The 19,623-nt window shown below is 42.3% G+C and overlaps 1 protein-coding gene across 2 annotated transcripts in view; it reads right to left on the minus strand.

Moving 5' to 3' along the window:
• Positions 1–19,623, minus strand: part of LOC106604940 (adhesion G protein-coupled receptor A3) — a 286,173-nt gene that overhangs the window by 157,588 nt on the left and 108,962 nt on the right. For both annotated transcript variants that reach the window (XM_014200102.2, XM_014200092.2), the window contains exons 8-12: positions 19,048–19,212; positions 17,643–17,862; positions 17,187–17,336; positions 12,784–12,945; positions 12,022–12,228 (exon numbers count right to left, since the gene is read on the minus strand). In XM_014200102.2, the coding sequence (XP_014055577.2) occupies positions 12,022–12,228; positions 12,784–12,945; positions 17,187–17,336; positions 17,643–17,862; positions 19,048–19,212 (904 nt within the window). The remainder of the gene's footprint in view (positions 1–12,021; positions 12,229–12,783; positions 12,946–17,186; positions 17,337–17,642; positions 17,863–19,047; positions 19,213–19,623) is intronic.

Here is a 19,623-nt window from a genome sequence, read left to right on the forward strand (position 1 = left end):
TCACAGTACGGACATTGCAATGTATTGCCCTTGCCACATCTGCAGTCCTCATGCCTCCTTGCAGCATGTCTAAAGCACGTTCATGCAGATGAGCAGTAGAAAGGCCTCTTTAGTGTCCTAAGTTTTCATAACTGTGAACTTAATTTCCTACCGTCTGTAAGCTGTTAGTGTCTTAACGTCCGTTCCACAGGTGCATGTTCATTAATTGTTTATGGTTCATTGAACAAGCATGAGCATGAGGTATTTGGTGGGTGTGTTGTCCTGCCTGTGGTTGTGTATTTCCAGCAGCAACAGTTCCCCAGGTGAGGTAGCATAGCTCTAACCTGCAGGGTGACTGTTTAGCGACTAAGGGCTAGCAGTAGCGTAATTCAAAATCACTAAAGCTCTATGAAGCAGGAAGGCTATTAAGAGAGGGAGGTTAGAATATACCACCAGATCAGCCACATACCCTCACTATTTATGGCTCAATGAGTAAGGGGGAGAGAAGTGATTGATAAATATTGTCCTAACTGGCCTGTCCACTATGCCTACAGTAGGATGTTACTGGGTCGCTGTGGCTTAGCTATGCAGTTAGTTTTTAACTGTTCTTCCATGCCATGAAAAATGATGCAATACATTAGCAACGCGCATGACCGCCCACCTGAGAATATTTTATTTTCAGCCCCCTATTTCCTGTGTTCGAGTGGTGCAAAATCCTCGTCACTTAAATTTAGCTGGATTGATATCTTTCATTTTACTCTGGCGATTCTTTCCCAGTCTTGCTTGTGCCATTTGTTTTTTCCTGTTAACGTAACGACCACAGAAACGTTTATAACGACCTGTCAAACAAACCAGTCATAGCTGAAATGGGTTCAATGAAATACTGTACATTGGCTTAACGTTGCATCTATAAGAACGCTTTGTCGGGGATTTTGTCAAGGGAAAACTTTATTTATTTTCGGTGGTGTTCATTTTTTGTGCAATTGAAAAAATTCATGATTTAATATAGTTGAAATGTTTATAAATGAGATCCGCTTAAATGACTTCTGAAAATGAACACTGGTTATAGTGATATTATGTCTGATCTCACAAACAATGTAAAGTATGAATAGATAGGTGTAACCTAGAGTCAAGTGTTTTGAATTAAAATTGTATCGTTATCCTTCTCTTGACAAACTGGTTGAATTATGCAAGATAACGTGACAATAACATTATTAATGAAGCAGTCCAGACGGCACAGGTGAGCGAGTGCAGGTAGGCCTAGACAGAGCAAGTTTTTGGTTGTTGCAGCTCCGTTCCTCCCCTTTATATAAATGTTTTCATGTATGCTAATACAACCAGTATATATAGTGCCTTCGGAAAGTATTCACAAGTATTTGACTTTTTCCACATTTTGTTAGGTGACAGCCTTATTCTAAAATGGAATAATACAAAAAAAATCCCTCATCAATTTACACACAATACCCCATTATGACAGAGCAAAAACAGATTTTTAGACAACATTTCAGGCCACTCTACCATAAAAGGTCTGATTGGCGGAGTGCTGCAGAGATCGTTGTCCTTCTGGAAGGATCTCCCATCTCTACAGAGGAACTCTAGAGCTCTGTCAGTGACCATCGGGTTCTTGGTCATCTCCCTGACCAAGGCCCATCTCCCCCGTTTGTTCAGTTTGGTCTTGGTGGTTGCAAACTTCTTCCATTTAAGAAAGAATGAGGCCACTGTGTTCTTGTGGACCTTCAATACTGCAGACATGTTTTGGTACCCTTCCCTAGATCTGGGCCTTGACACAATCCTGTCTCGGAGCTCTACGGACAATTCCTTCGACCTCATGGTTTGGTTTTTGCTCTGTCAACTGTGGGACCTTATATAGACAGGGTGTGCTTTTCCAAATTATGTCCAATCAATTGCATTTACCACAGGTGGACTCCAATGAAGTTGTAGAAATATCGAGGATGATCAATGGAAACAGGACGCACCTGAGCTCAATTTCGAGTCTCATAGCAAAAGGTATGAATATTTATGTAAATAAGGTATCTGTTTTTTATTTTTAATACTTTTGTAAAAAAAAAAAAAATCTAAAAAACTGTTTTTGCTTTGTCATTATGGGGCAGATTGCTGAGGATTTTTCTTTATTTAATCAATTTCAGATTAAGAGTGTAACGTAACAAAATGTGGAAAAAGTCAAGGCGTCTGAATACTATCCGAAAACACAGTATATGCAAATGAGGCACATATAATTGTCTTTATTTTATCACACAGTATAAAAAATAACTGATATACCATTGATATTTTACAATAAATGGAATACCTGAATTCCGACCAAAATGCCTGAACTCTGTGCTTGTACATTGTTTTACAGTTGAAGTCAGAAGTTTACATATAGCATAGCCAAATGCATTTAAACTCAGTTTTTCACAATTCCTGACATTTAATCCTAGTAAAAATTCCCTGTCTTAGGTCAGTTAGGATCACCACTTTATTTTAAGAATGTGAACTGTCAGAATAATAGTAGAGAGAATTATGTATTTCAGCTTTTATTTCTTTCATTACATTCCCAGTGGGTCAGAAGTTTACATACACTCAATTAGTATTTGGTAGCATTGCCTTTAAATTGTTTAACTTGGGACAAACGTTTCGGGTACTCTTCCACAAGCTTCCCACAATAAGTTGGGTGAATTTTGGCCCATTCCTCCTGACAGAGCTGGTGTAAATGAATCAGGTTTGTAGGCCTCCTTGCTCGCACACACTTTTTCAGTTCTGCCCACAAATTTTCTATAGGATTGAGGTCAGGGCTTTGTGATGGCCTCTCCAATACCTTGACTTTGTTGTCCTTAAGCCATTTTGTCACAACATTGGAGGCATGCTTCGGGTCATTGTCCATTTGGAAGACCCATTTGCGACCAAGCTTTAACTTCCTGACTGATGTCTTGAGATGTTGCTTCAATATATCCACATAAATTTCCCTCCTCATGATGCCATCTATTTTGTGAAGTGCACCAGTCCTTCCCGCAGCAAAGCACCCCCACAACAACATGATGCTGCCACCCCCGCGCTTCACAGTTGGGATGTTGTTCTTCGGCTTGCAAACCTCCCCCTTTTTCCTCCAAACATAACGATGGTCATTATGACCAAACAGTTCTATTTTTGTACGAAAAGTACAATTTTTGTCCCCATGTGCAGTTGCAAACCGTAGTCTGGCTCATTTATGCCGGTTTTGGAGTAGTGGCTTCTTCCTTGCTGAGCGGCCTTTCAGGTTATGTCGATATAGGACTTGTTTTACTGTGGACATAGATACTTTTGTACCTGTTTCCTTCAGCATCTTCACAAGGTCCTTTGCTGTTGTTCTGGGATTGATTTGCACTTTTCACACCAAAGTACGTTCATCTCTATGATACAGAACGCGTCTCCTTCCTGAGCGGTATGCCAGCTGCGTGGTCCCATGGTGTTTATAATTGCGTACTATTGTTTGTACAGATGAACGTGGTACCTTCAGGTGTTTGGAAATTGCTCCCAAGGATGAACCAGACTTGTGGAGGTCTACAATTTTTTTTATGAGGTCTTGGCTGATTTCTTTTGATTTTCCCATGATGTCAAGCAAAGAGGCACTGAGTTTGAAGGTAGAGCTTGAAATACATCCACAGGTACACCTCCAATTGACTCAAATTATGTCAATTAGCCTATCAGAAGCTTCTAACGCCATGACAACATTTTCTGGAATTTTCCAATCTGTTTAAAGACACTGTCAACTTAGTGTATGTAAACTTCTGACCCACTGGAATTGTGATACAGTGAATTATAAGTGAAATAACCTGTTGGGTCTAGGGGGCAGCATTTGCACGTCTGGATAAAAAAAATGTACCCGATTTAATCTGGTTACTAATCCTACCCAGTAACTAGAATATGCATATACTTATTATATATGGATAGAAAACACTCTAAAGTTTCCAAAACTGTTTGAATGGTGTCTGTGAGTATAACAGAACTCATTTGGCAGGCAAAACCCTGAGACATTTTCTGACAGGAAGTGGATACCTGATGTGTTGTATTGATTTTAAACCTATCCCATTGAAAAACACAGGGGTTTAGGAATATTTTGGCACTTCCTATTGCTTCCACTAGATGTCACCAGCCTTTACAAAGTGTTTTGAGTCTTCTGGAGGGAGATCTGACCGAACAAGAGCCATGGAACGGTGATGTCCCATTAGACACCTGGCGCGCTACTTCATGTTGGGTACCCTCGTTCCAATACGTTATAAAAGGCTATGCATTCGTCCACCTTGAATATTATTCATGTTCTGGTTAAAAAAGGCCCTAATGATTTATGCTATACAACGTTTGACATGTTTGAACGAACGGAAATATATTTTTTCCCCTCGTTCATGACGAGAAGTCCGGCTGGCTTACATCATGTGCTAACGAGACGGAGATTTTTGGACATAAATGATGAGCTTTTTTGAACAAAACTACATTCGTTATGGACCTGTGATACCTGGAAGTGACATCTGATGAAGAGAATCAAAGGTAATGGATTATTTACATAGTATTTTCGATTTTAGATCTCCCCAACATGACGTCTAGTCTGTATCGCAACGCGTATTTTTCTGGGCACAGTGCTCAGATTATTGCAAAGTGTGATTTCCCAGTAAGGTTATTTTTAAATCTGGCAAGTTGATTGCGTTCAAAAGATGTAAATCTATAATTCTTTAAATGACAATATAATATTTTACCAATGTTTTCTAATTTTAATTATTTAATTTGTGACGCTGACTTGACTGCCGGTTATTGGAGGGAAACGATTTCCTCAACATCAATGCCATAGTAAAACGCTGTTTTTGTATATAAATATGAACTTGATAGAACTAAAAATGCATGCATTGTCTAACATAATGTCCTAGGAGTGTCATCTGATGGAGATTGTAAAAGGTTAGTGTATCATTTTAGCTGGTTTTATGGTTTTGGTGACCCTGTCTTTGACTTGACAAAACATTACACACAACTCTTGTAAATGTACTGTCCTAACATACTCTAAATTTATGCTTTCGCCGTAAAACCTTTTTGAAATCGTAAAACGTGGTTAGATTAAGGAGATGTTTATCTTTCAAATGGTGTAACATAGTTGTATTTTTGAAAAATTTGAATTTTGACATTTATTTGGATTCAAATTTGCCGCTCTTGAAATGCACCTGCTGTTGATGGAGTGCACCACAGGTGGCACGCTAGCGTCCCACCTAGCCCCAAGAGGATAATCTGTCTGTAAACAATTGTTGGAAAAATTACTTGTGTCATGCACAAAGTAGATGTCCTAACCGATTTGCCAAAACTATAGTTTGTTAACAAGAAATTTGTGGAGTGGTTGAAAAACGAGTTTTAATGACTCCAACCTAAGTGTATGTAAACTTCCGACTTCAACTGTATGTGCTATAATTCAGTCAATATCTGATGGATTTTTTTATTCAAAAAGTTACAAGTCTATTCATCATTGTCCAAATGTTGCATTTATTAGGATAGTCTTTTAAACCTTTAAACAATTTAGATGATCGTTGCTAAATACATCTTTGAAATATGGGGCACTTCAATGTGTTCAAAATCTGTTCCACATAGAGGAGCACTACCATGGTAAGCAAAAAAGACATCACTGGGATTCTAGCAGACATTTTTAATCTCACCTTCACAGTGCCTGAAAACACTGTATTACTCACAATACTTGTAGGTGTGATATTTTGAAACTGCTCTTTTAATGCTGTCATTTAAATTAAACAATGTCAAAATGCAAGGCAAACATCATGAGCAACAGTATTCCAAACATATTTGGGATTATTGCAATGCCCCACTATTCAAAACTGTTATTTACGCATGAGTGTGCGATTAGGCGGAAAATGTCTGCCTAGCTGTCTAATTGTCAGACTTTGAACCAAAACCTATTCAGGCATTTTCGAAGAATCAGATTCACTGTCAAAACAAAGATTGATCAGCATTTAAATTAAGGACATAACATAAAACAACGTAGAAAAATGCTTGTGGGAAATTACATCAGATGAGATGAATTATGTTTACCAGATGGCACTGAAAGATAATCTGCTTTGATGATAAGTAGGTAATAATATGAACGATGTCAAGTTAAACTCAGGTGAGCTTATCAAAGACAGTATCATTAGCTTTCTGTCACAGATTGAGTCCCTGAGAATGTTTCTCCTCTCTAAAACTAATCTCTATTAGGCATGCAAACTGTTTGAAATTAAACTAAATGCATGATTATAGCCATTTTTGTGTTTTCATATGAAATAGTACAGTAGTTTATTGGCAGACTCTATACGATACTGTATGATGCACCTGATATTCTGTTATTAGACATTCTGTTGGAAGTAAAAAGGCAAAAACTAACTGTGCAGCTTGGCAGAGTGGTATGGGGGGGGGAGTGTGTGGTCTTTGAGTGGAATTCTTTTGAGGAAATCCACAAACCAGAGTCCTCCTACTTCACTGTTATCCAACCCAATTAGCAACCAGCCAGACATTTGAAACCATTTGTGTTGGATGGAGCTGGTGGCTGTGGTCTGGCATCTAGCATGTGTGTGTGTGTCTGTGCGCATGCATGCGTAGTGCAATGCTGACGCTATGCCTCTCGTTTGGATGTGCATGGGCTTTGTGCCATAGTTCAGTTTAACCTGGCACAGCACTAAACGTGCATGAGACACAGCTAGTGAGAGAGAGGAGATCAGACACTCAGAGAGCGGTGGATAAAAAAGCACTATGGCTTAACACTAGAACAGCTGGGCGTTGATGGACCCCCCTTCAAGCTAAAGAGCAGTCAATCTGACAGAAACATTCTAACAGAGTAATTCATATATTTCATATATGCTATAGCAAAAATAATCATTTGTTTGTGAAGGCCTTGGGTAACATTAGAATATAATTTGTACTTCATTTCAAATAGCACAATAGCATTTTCATTAGTTTATGTTACTGTAGGCTATATGTTCAATAAAACATTTTTGTGGAGTGCCTTTGTTAATACTATGAAACAGAAAGCATATGCGTTGGAACATGGGAACAGCTTGTTTTTACAATGACAAAATCAAATAAAAATATCCCAACCACCAAGAAGTACGGTCAAAAGACACTCGGTCAAATTATGAAAACATCAGTAGCCTAACATGCTGACCAGACCGCCATCGTGCGCATGTTGATTTTGTCCACCCACACCAGACGCAATCAGGACACGCACGTTGAAATATCAAAACAAATAGAGGACAGGTCGAAAAGCATTAAACATTTATGGAAATTTAGCTAGTTAGCTTGCTGTTGCTGGCTAATTTGTCCTGGGATAAAAACATTGGGTTGTTATTTTACCTGAAATGCACAAGGTCCTCTACTCTGACAACTAATCCACAGATAAAAGGGTAAACCGAGTTCATTTCTAGTAATCTCTCCTCCTTCAGGATTCTTCATCTTCTTTTGACTTTATATAGCAGTTGGCAACCAACTTTAAGGTCCATTACCACTACCAACTGGGCTGTGGACCTCAGTTCATCTTTTAATCACCCATGTGGGTATATGCTCCTAAAAACCAATGAGGAGATGGCACGTGGGTATATGCTCCTAAAAACCAATGAGGTAATGGGAGAGGCGGGACATGCAGCGAGTCAAGCGTCACAGACAAAACCAAGTTCTATTTTAGTGCCTGGCTACACAGATGCTCGTTGACGCCCGCGAGCAGTATGGGTGCAATGATTGAATAACATCTACAGTACCAGTCAAAAGTTTGGACACACCTACTCATTCAAGGGTTTTTCTTTATTTTTACTATTTTCTACATTGTAGAACAACAGTGAAAACATCAAAACTATGAAATAACACACATGGAATCATGTAGTAACCAAAAAAGTGATAAACAAAGCAAAATATAGTAGCCACCCTTTGCCTCGATGACAGTTTTGCACACTCTTGGCATTCTCTCAACCAGTTTCATGAAGTAGTCACCTGGAATGCATTTCAATTAACAGCTGTGCCTTGTTAAAAGTTAATTTGTGGAATTTCTATCCTTCTTAATGTGTTTGAGCTAATCAGTTGTGTTGGGACAAGGCAGGGGTGGTATACAGAATATGGTCTTTTACCAAATAGGGCTGGCTCCATATTATGGCAAGAACAGCTCAAATAAGCAAAGAGAAACGACAGTCCATCATTACTTTAAGACATGAAGTTCAGTCAATGTGGAAAATTGCAAGAACTTTGAAAGTTTCTTCAAGTGCAGTCGTAAAAACTATCAAGCGCTATGATAAAACTGGCTCTCATGAGGACTGCCACAGGACGGGAAGAACCAGAGTTACCTCTGTTGCAGAGGACAAGTTCATTAGAGTTAACTGCACCTCAGATTGTAGTCCAAATAAATGTTTCACAGAGTTCAAGTAACAGACACATCTCAATATCAACTGTTCAGAAGACACTGTGTGAATCATCTGTGATCACTGTGGAAATCTGTCCTTGGGTGTGATGAGTCCAAATTTGAGATGTTTGGTTCCAATTGCCATGTCTTTGTGAGACGCAGAGTTGGTGAACGGATGACATCCGCATGTGTGGTTCCCACCGTGAAGCATGGAGAAGGAGGTGTGATGGTGCTTTGCTGTTGACACTGTCAGTGATTTATTTAGAATTCAAGGCACACTTAACCAGCATGGCTACCACAGTATTCTGCAGCGGTATGTCATCCCATCTGGTTTGCGCTTAGTGGGACTATCATTTGTTCTTCAACAGGACAATGAACCAAAACACACCTCCAGGCTGTGTAAGGTCTATTTGACCAAGATGGAGTGTGATGGTGCTGCATCAGACGACCTGGCCTCCACAATCACCCAACATCAACCCAATTGAGATGGTTTGGGATGAGTTGGACTGCAGAGTGAAGGAAAAGCAGCCAACAAGTGCTCAGCATATCTGTGAACTCCTTCAAGACTGTTGGAAAAGCATTCCTCATGAAGCTGGTTGAGAGAATGCCAACAGTGTGCAAAGCTATCATCAAGGCAAATGGTGCCTATTTGAAGGATCTAAAATCTAAAATATATTTTGATTTGTTTAACACTTTTTTGGTTACTACATGATTCTACAATGTAGAAAATAGTAAAAATAAAGTAAAACCCTTGAATGAGTAGATGTGTCCAAACTTTTGACTGGTACTGTATGTGTAAATTTATTTTGCAACGCGAGCGGTGTGGTCAGCATGTAAACATCATTATAAGCGGCAAGTCACCTTGATAAATAGTGAAACTTGGCAAAAAAGCAATAGCAATTGCATTATAACGTATAACTGTTGATATGACAGCAGTCAAAAATAGTAAATTATTGTCAGCTCGTGCTTGTGTGCATCTTCACCCATTTGTAAGGACCGACGCTGGAGATGGGAAGCAGGTACAGGGAGTTGAAAATTTTAATGAAGAACAGACAGGTAACAGGCCCCCGGCTGAGGCACGGGTGCTGGACAAGCCGGCCGGGCGTAAACTCCCGACGAACCGGCAGAGGCATGGGAGCCTGGCAAGCCGGCTGAGGTATAGGAGCCCGACAATCCGGCTGAGGCGTAAAAGCCTGTTGATCCGCTGAGGCGTGGGAGTCCGATGATCCGGCAGACGCGCAGCAGCCTGACGCGCTGGCTGGGCGTAAAAACCTGGCGATCCGGCTGAGGCCTGACGTGTTCTTCATTCACAATTGGTGATTACACTTCTTTCGCTTCTCCTCGCTCATTAACTTACCCATTCTCCCTATGATCCTTTACTTCATTTATTAAAACTGTTGTTATGTGTATGAAATTGGTGTGAAAATATGTGTGAAATTGACAATAGCAGTGTGTTATATAGACTTAGTTAGGAAAAGTCAAGGACGGAGGGCGGCATGAGCTAAAAAATGGCAGAGGAAAAAAATCAAAAATAAATAATCACGAGCAGTAAAAATTACTGCTTTAGTGGTTCTACAGTTAAACACCAGCAGAGTACACTGAACTAACCACAGCACAGAAAGGGGGTGTTCTACAATTAATCCAAACGTGCGGTGTTCTATGCATGAGACAATATACTGCGGAAAGGAGGGATGGGAACGGTGATATGAGTGGAAGCAGCCTCTCCTCCTAAAGGATGTTGGAGGTCTGAGTCGGTTTTACTGAGCAGTGGGACAATCAAAGGGAACCGCTGAGCCCTGCAACTCCCCTGCACCTACACCTCCAGCCACCGGGAGGCACTACACCCAGAAGTTGAATTGCCCCTCAATGGGAGAAGCCTTGCCTAGGGACGTGCCAGTACCCACCATATTGGAATTCAAAGGGGGGAATCCCAACATAACTGTTGTCTACATCAGGATGACTAGCTGTCCAGCACTTTCATCCCTCATTTGGTGAGAGACACAAACAATTGCTATTGTCATGTAGCAATAGCATATTGCAGTTATTCCTGGTTGACTGCCATTGTTTTCCACAAGAAAATAACCCAATAACAGTAAACTGATTTCTCCAGGATTCCTATTCTAATCCTGTAAATGGCATTCCTATGCACAAAACAATCCTACCAGATGCCTACATGAGAAATTACTGGAGTGGAAAAGCGCCCTCTAAACAGTGGATGTGAGGGGCTGCCAGGGCGGCTGTTATAGTGAAGTGAGAAAGGGCCTGTGAGGCTGTGCCAGATCAGCAGTAATTGGAGGGGCCTTCGCATATGCAGTGCCACGTCGGAGGGTTGTACTCCCAGAGCAGAGGAGAGCAAGGAAGAGTCCAGTGCCAGGGTTTAAAAAAGTCTAGTTCGGAGAGAGAGGCAGAGAGAGAGACAGAGAGAAAGAGAGAGAGAGCTGAGAAAGAGGGCTGAGAGAGGTCTGAGAGTGAGAGGTCTGAGAGTGAGAGGTCTGAGAGTGAGAGGTCTGAGAGTGAGAGAGGGCTGAGAGAGAGAGAGGGCTCTGAGAGAGAGAGGGCTCTGAGAGAGAGAGAGAGAGAGAGAGAGGGCTGAGAGAGAGAGGGCTGAGAGATGGCTGGCTGGCAGCATCCCCCACCCTAAGTAGCCTCACTACTGCTCTGAGTGCCCCTCACAATCAATGACAATCACTCCCTGTCTATCAAGCCACACAGGTTTGGTTTGGAATTTGTTCACTTCTATAAGCCTTGTCATACTCTCAACCTCTGTCATTGATAATCACAAAGGGACAGCTTAGTCATTAAAGGACTATGTTGCTTTTCTCCCCATGGCTATTTTATCTCAGAACCCTGCATAGCTGCACTGGGCCCTCCGACCAAGCTAAATAATAGCTGAACACAGTAGACTGGCTAATCTAATCTGAATAGGACATAGTTAACAAACACACAGAAACACGCAGACACACATCCGCACGCGCACACACACACAGTAGCTGAAGGGTATAACTACCTACTGAAATATTGCAAAACAATGCCCCTTCAATGCCAGAGGAGTGTTTTTCCCTGTCTGCATCTGTAGACCGTAAGCTGTCATCTGTCAATTGGGATGGGCCAGCAGCCGTTATGACAGGATAACAGTGATTTAGTGTGACAGGGATACAAGGCCACAGTATCCATCAGGGGGGAATGGCCTGCATACTCTGACTTCAAAACTACCCCACCAATCCCCACTCCTCCCACTTTACAGCGCAGCCTATCACGGCTGATTTACACCATGCCATGGCACCAAAACAGGATGTCAATTTATGGAGAGTAATAGACACCATCAACTCTGCCAGACAGGAGCCCTGCCCTGTTATTCTTCCACAACGAGCAGTGGGTGCATTTCATTATTTACCATAATAAGCTGCATTATGAACAAAAATATAGACAGAGAAACTTTTGGACAGAAATAAATGTCCAATCTGTGATTAACTCTTACTGTACCATAGAAGTACAGTATAATTCCTAGAACAGACATCCGCATTCATGTCAACAGTCTTTAATAGGGGGACCAGCGGCAATATTGAGTGGATGCTATACCCATTAACCAGGGAGTAAAAGCAGGAATTTCATCATTCAGAGTGTGCTTTATTATCAAGCCATTCTATTTCTATGTAGTGTACCTTGCGGAGTTGGCTGGCAGGGGAGCCGCTGCCGTTGACCGGGTGACATTTGAAGTTGAGCAGCAGGTCCCCGATGGCATCCTGGTCCCCATCGGCCCTCTGACTAGAGAGGGGTGGAAGGGGAGCTCTCTGTCCTGCCGTACACGAAAGACCCTGGAAGTTAGACGGCCTGATCAAAAAGGCCTCCAGGGCTATGTTAGGAGACACCTGGATGGAGACAGAGTGATAGGGAGGGTGGAGTGAGGTTATCCTCCGGGTCTGAACAGAAATTGCTGATCATTGAAATTGTCATTTTGTGTTGAATCAACCAAAAAAAAAAGATGTTGACGAAACAAAACCAAAGTGCTGCTCATGCTGAGTTGTGAGACTAAAATAATGATGAACTAGCTTTGATTCTGAAACCAATCTTGGTAACACTTTATAAGGTGCAGATATTGGATCTTAATTTGATCACTCTGTTGTCGCTGAGAATTTTCCCGGGGTTGCAGGAATTACAGAAATTCATTGAACACCCGCACTAACACACGGCTACATTAACAGTACTGCACTTTTCATGAAGCCTAATTTTGACCAGCTAAAAGCCTAACCACGATCAAGCAACATTACATCTGCGGAAAAGTGTGAATGGACTAAACGTTAAAATCCTATTGCTGCAGGATTCTTTTGCTGAGACAATACTGGTCAGATCCAACACCTGTATCCTTTAAGGGGTTAAAATGTAATTTATAGACATTTAAGTGCATTTGATGTTTGTCTACCTACCTTTGATATGACCTGTGTGTCTATGGTGAGAGCCAGGTCGGCGATGCGTTCCACACACTGGACGATGCGAGTACATGCCCTGGCCTCGTTCTGAGCCATCCACAGGATGTGTTCCTCCACCAGCATCATGTTACTGGCTATGTCAGAGATATAGTCCCCTAGCTACATGATTCAGGTAGAGAGAAAGTAGATCTGTCATTAACATCTATCACATCCACTAAAGAAAAGCCATTTATTATACCAAAACGGATTGCTGAGGGTGGTGATGGTGACTTTATTCATTATATAAAGATTTAATTTAGATTAGCGGCTCCAATGGGGCATAATCACTTCATTGTGATGACAGTTGAACTATTTACATCAACGTCAGAGTTTTTTAATCTAACTGTTCTGTGGAGAGATTGGGTTGGCATTAATCATTGTGTATCTGGGAATCCAAGTGTTGGTAGGTTTTCTAGTATGACTGTGTTTAACCTATGGCAAGTGGCTCGGAGATGAGAGCTCCAAATAATGATCTTCTCACAGAAAAAGCCAATTACAATTCCAACACACTCCTCTGACCTGTGTGCCCAGACCCTGTAGTTGTCTTAAATCGTATAGAGGAAAGACATTTTGAATTGGTTAAGGGGGTATTATCTCTTAATCACCACACCTCTCAGGTGCATTATTGTCACAACCAAGAAAAAAAGTAAGATGTAAAGTGCACCGCTTTTCAAAATATATTGAAGGCTAGTATAGGCTGTATGGTGGCAGGATAAGACGCCTTTACTCCTGAACTGTGAGTACATGAAGCATAAAGTACAGTTTCTCAAATCGGGATATATGTGAATCTGCTGCTACTTCCATTTAAGCTACCGACTGATCAGTTTCATACAGCGTGGCCTACACACAATACCACATCGTCGAACATCTAATTTCAAAATCATAGGCATTAATATGGAGTTGGTCACCCCTTTGCTGCTATAACAGTCTCCACTCTTCTGGGAAGGCTTTCCACTAGATGTCGGAGCATTGCTGCGGGGACTTGCTTCCATTCAGCCCCAAGAGCATTAGTGAGGTTGGGCGCTGATGTTGGGGGCGATTAGGCCTGGCTCGCAGTTGGCGTTCCAATTCATCCCAAAGGTGTTTGATGGGGTTGAGGTCAGGGCTCTGTGCAGGCCAGTCAAGTTCTTCCACACCGATCTCGACAAACCATTTCTGTATGGACCTCACTTTGTGCAAGGGAGCATTGTCATGCTGAAACAGGAAAGTGCCTTACCCAAACGGTTGCCACAAAGTTGGAAAAATCGTCTAGAATGTCATTGTATGCTGTAGCATTAAGATTTCCCTTTACTGGAACTAAGGGGCCTAGCCTGATCCATGAAAAACAGCCCGAGACCATTATTCCTCCTCCACCAAACTTTACAGCTTGCACTGCATTGGGGCAGGTAGCATTTTCCTGGCATCTGCCAAACCCAGATTCGTCAGTCGAACTGCCAAATGGTGAAGCATGATTCATCACGCCAGAGAACACGTTTCCACTACTACAGAGTCCAATGGCAGCAAGATTTACACCACTCCAGCAGATGCTAGGCATTGCACATTTTTATCTTAGGCTTGTGTGCGGCTGCTCAGTCTTGGAAACCCATTTCATGAAGCTCCCGACGAACAGCTCTTCCGCTGACGCTGCTTCCAGAGGCAGTTTGGAACTCTGTAGTGAGTGTCGCAAAAGAGGACAGACAATTTTTACGCGCTACGCACATCAGCACTCGCCAGTCTTGGTCTCTGAACTTGTGTGGTCTACCACTTTGCGGCTGAGCCGTTGTTGCTCCTAGATGTTTCCACTTCACAATAACAGCCCTTACAGTTGACCCGGGCAGCTTTACCAGGGACGAAATTTGATGGCCATTCTACTGCCAATGTTTCTCCACGGAGGTTGCAAGGCTGTGTGCTCGATTTTATACACCTGTCAGCAAAGGGCGTGGCTGAAATTTCACACAATCTATACACAATACCCCATAATGACAAAGCGAAAACAGGTTTTTAGAAAAAAATTAAGAAACTGACGTATTCAAACCCTTTGCTATGAAACAGGAAATTGAGCTCAGGTGCATCCTGTTTCCATTGATAGCCCTGGAGGTGTTACTACACTTGGAATGGAGTTCACCTATGGTCTTGATTGAACATGATTCGGAAAGGCACACACGTCTATATAAGGTCCCACAAGTCATGAGGTTGAAGAAATTGTCCGTAGAGCTCCGAGACAGGATTGTATTGAGGCACAGATCTGGAGAAGGGTACCAACAAATGTCTGCAGCATTGAAGGTCCCCAAGAACACAGCGGCCTCCATCATTATTAAATGGAAGAAGTTTGGAACCACCAAGACTCTTCCTAGAGCTGGCCGCCAGGCAAACTGAGATATTGGGGGAGAAGGGCCTTGGTCAGGGAGGTGACCAAGAACCCGATGGTCACTCTGACAAAGCTCCAGAGTTCCTCTGTGGAGATGGGAGAAACTTCCAGAAGGACAACCATCTCGGCAGTTATCCACCAATCAGGCCTTTATGGTAGAGTGGCCAGACATAAGCCACTCCTCAGTAAAAGGCGCATGGGAGCCCGCTTGGAATTTGCCAAAAGGCACCTAAAGGACTCTGACCATGAGAAACAAGATTCTCTGGTCTGATGAAACCAAGATTGAAGTCCTTGGCCTGAATGCCAAGCGTCATGTCTGGAAGAAACCTGGCACCATGGTGAAGTATGGTAGTGGCAGCATAATGCTGTGGGGATGTTTTCCAGTGGCAGGGACTGGGAGACCAGTCAGGATCGAGGAAAAGATGAATGGAGCAAAGTACAGAGAGATCCTTGATGAAAACCTGCTCCAGAGAGCTCAGGGCCTCAGACTGGGGCGAAGGTTCACCTTCCAAAAGGACAACAACCCTAAGCGACACAACGCAGGTGTGGCTTCGGGACAAGTCTCTGGATGTCCTTGAGTGGCCCAGTCAGAGCCCAGACTTGAACCCGAATGAACATCTCTGGTGAGACCTGAAAATAGCTGTGCAGTGACGTTCCCCATCCAACCTGACAGAGCTTGAGAGGATCTGCAGAGAAGAATGGGAGAAACTCCCCAAATACAGGTGTGCCAAGCTTGTAGCGTCATACCAAAGAAGACTCGAGGCTGTAATCGCTGCCAAAGGTGCTTCAACAAAGTACAGAGTAAAGGATCTGAATATTTATGTAAATGTGATATTTCAGGGGTTTTTCTATATACATTCCCAAAAATGTCTAAAAACCTGATTTTGCTTTGTCATTATGGGGTATTGTGTGTAAATTGATGATACATTTTAGAATAAGTCTGTAGCGTAACAAAATGTGGAAAAAGTCAAGGGGTGTGAGTACTTTCTGAATGCACTGTAAATTGCATGGACTCACTCTGTGTGCAATAATAGTGTTTAATATGATTTTTGATTGACTACATCATCTCTGTACCATCATGTTATGGGTATGCTTGTGAGGACTGGGGAGTTGTTTAGTAAAAAACTAAACGGTATGGAGCTAAGCACCGACAAAATCTTAGAGGACAACCTGTTATTATCTGCTTTCCACCAGACACTGGGAGATAAATTCACCTTTCAGCAGGACAATACCCTAAAACACAAGGCCAAATATACACTGGAGTTGCTTACCAAGAAGACCGTGAATGTTCCTGAGCGGACGAGTTACAGTTTTGACTCGTGAAAATCTATGGCAAGACCTGAAAATAGTTGTCTAGCAATGATCAACAACCAATTTGACAGAGCTTGTTGAATTATGAAAAGAATAATGGACAAATGTTGCACAATCCAGGTGTGGAAAAATGTGGAAAAAAGTGTGGAAACGTACCCAGAACGACAGCTGTAATCACTGCCAAAGGTGCTTCTACAAAGTATTGACTCAGGCTGTGAATACTTATGTAAATTAAATATTTCTGTATTTCATTAGTCGTCCACAATTTTACATAATTGCAAGGCACTGTATAGTTTCCCTTCAAATGGCATGATACCAAGTTGACGCACTGATGACATCTCAGCGAAATTAGCACCCAAAGTCTAGCATTTATGGGGCTGGAGTAGACTAGCCAGCTACCGGAGCAAAACGAGACAGCCATTCATATGTTCCTTTCATTGGACTATAAACCGCTCGTCCAAAGAAAACAGCTTGGGTTCTTCATTGTATCATTCCTTGAACTTAGAGTGTGTGATCAAACACATTATAACGTTTTAGTGGACTGCTGGATGGATGCTAAGGCTAAGTGCTGTGTGTGTTTGTTATTTGTGTGTTTGTGCGTGAGCGCGCATAGGTGTGTGTGTGTGTGTGTGTGTGTACGTGAGTGCGTGCGTGCAACCTTCTGTGTGTGTGAGCAGCAGATAAGTGCTGCTATCATACGTACGTCTCTGCGCTGGCCCACTAGGCGAGTCAGCCTCTCCACCAGGTGTGTGACAAAGACGACATCCATCACATCGCTGAAGTCCCCTGCCCTGCTGGTGAAGGCTACCAGCTGCTGGGCTAACGGCTGGGCATTACTGGTGTTGATGGTCATCTGGAAACAGAACAGTGGTTGGGTTAGAAGAGACTAGATCACTTGGATTTTGATGCATTTCATATATGCATATGGGCATAAATTAAGCAAGATATTACCTTAAATAACATTTCAAAATGCTAAGCACGGACATTATAATTGAAGATTGTTCAGTTTTCAACCCCCCCCCTTGTCTCGCTTTGTTTCTGCTAGTGAGAAAAAGCCGGAAATCGATGTTTCAGATAATAATGTGGATGTAAGGTGAGAGTTCCGTGCCTGACTCTCCTGGGTTAAAGGTGAGATTTGCGGAGTGAATTGCTGTCCTACCTGGGTGAGCTCGTGCAGTACACGGGTCACCTCGCTGGCATACGGGCACTGGGTATAGTCGTCCTCTGCCCACTGGCCTGCCCGGTCACAGCGTCGCCAGGCCTTCTTCTCCCTCTGAGTGAGGTGGTGTGAAGAGGCACCGGAAGGGTGTGGGGCAGATCCAAATGTAGATGGAGCACAGGGCAGGAAGGCCAATAACCCTGCCAGGGTCTTTGGCCACCTGTCACAAGACATGGTATCAATATCCTTGTCACCATGATCCACCATAAACCTTGATTTCCCGATGACATCATATGTGACACTTTGCTTTGTTATTACTAAGTTATCATATACTGTTGATCTGCTGTTGATATGCATAACAAGTAAACAATCATAATGGCACTGCATATTACATTTTAATCTTACTGCAGTCTATACCCTGAAAATACCCTAAAAAAACAAGCTTATTTCATTTCACAATGTACATTTGGCCATTTTTCATGAAGTGAAAACAAGAGTAAATTGAAGAGAGACTGAGGAGAAATCTGTTGTGTTCGTGAGGAATCTGTCTGGCATTCTCCCCTTCATCACGGCACCGGCTACTTAGTAATGTATGGCACTAATTTCCCCCCAACAAAAAAGGCTCTCATTTTCCAGCCCATTACGTCACTGCTGGGCAGAAACAAAGCCTCTCTGCTCGCTGCACTGGAAGTGGGCTGTAAAGTACAGGAGAAACGCACAACAATGGAGCATACCATACACGAAAACAAGACAGGAGGGAGAGAAAAAGTAAACTTCTCAAGTCTTCCAGATAGACAGGGAGGAAGACGGAGGGAGAGGTGGAAAGCAGACCTGGGTTCAAATACCATTTGCAATCTTTTCAAATACTTTTATCTGTAATTGACTGAGCTTGCCTGATGCAATGGCACCAATTGAATAGTCCCAACATAGTAAAACCCCTCCCATATGGCACTCCAGGAAGACTGAAGCAAATACTCAAAGTTTTTGAACCCAGGTCTCATGGAGAGCCAGTCAAAGACTAATTGGACTGTTTTATAGGCAGCTATAAAGCTCGGTACATATGTATTTGCCTTTTGTTGATTGATATGAAACACAGAGCTTTCCTAATTTGTAGGGATAATTGCTAGCTAAACAGTACTTGCATTCCAAGGATATGTTTTTCATTTGACTGTTTACTTTCTTTGTTATCTAACATTCTACAGTAGTTTCCTATTTGAGCAGAGCTGAGTTTAGTGAGTCATTGGGCTTTCACATTTCATTTTCTCATAACACTCTGTCTTCTTGAATGCCCACATAAGGTCAGGCATGTTTTTAGCCACCTTGCTGCACTGTAGCTGATCTTTGACATTAACATTTAGCCTTGACCCGAAGAGGTCCTTGTGTCTGGTCTGGTCAAAGCACTTACCTGAAGTCTCCCTTGTTGTTGCTGACCCTGTCTGCTGAGCAATAGGGCGCTGACGTCTCCAACACAACGATCTCCATCTGTCTGGACCTGTTGCCACGGGAACTGGTCACTTGGCACTCCCAGTTGCCAGACAGGTTGTGGTCGATGTTGGAGAGGATGACTTCACTGGAGGAGAGAAGAAGAAAGATTTGTGTGCATGCGTGCGTGCGTCTTTCTGCTAACCGCACAAGAACTACTCAGTTCAAGAGACAACTGTGAAACTTAGAATAGTGATGTTATGATGACTTATAGCTGTGGTCGTGACATGCCATTGGTGATTGATACTTAAATGGAGCATATCTCCTTTGTAAGGAGGATATCTAATTGAATCGGACATCCATGGTTATATAAAGGATGCATACATGACAATTACAACAGACAAATTATATAAATGATTGGATTTATGCTATTTTTTAAATACATCAATTGAGAGAACGCACCTTGTGATACATGTGAAAATAAACCCAACAAACTGCTAAGCAAGAACCACTATCTCCATGGAAATATTTCTCAGCGTCAAGCCAACTGTATTTTTTA

This window comes from Salmo salar, chromosome ssa01, assembly GCF_905237065.1.
Source record: "Salmo salar chromosome ssa01, Ssal_v3.1, whole genome shotgun sequence".
Lineage (NCBI taxonomy): Eukaryota > Metazoa > Chordata > Actinopteri > Salmoniformes > Salmonidae > Salmo > Salmo salar.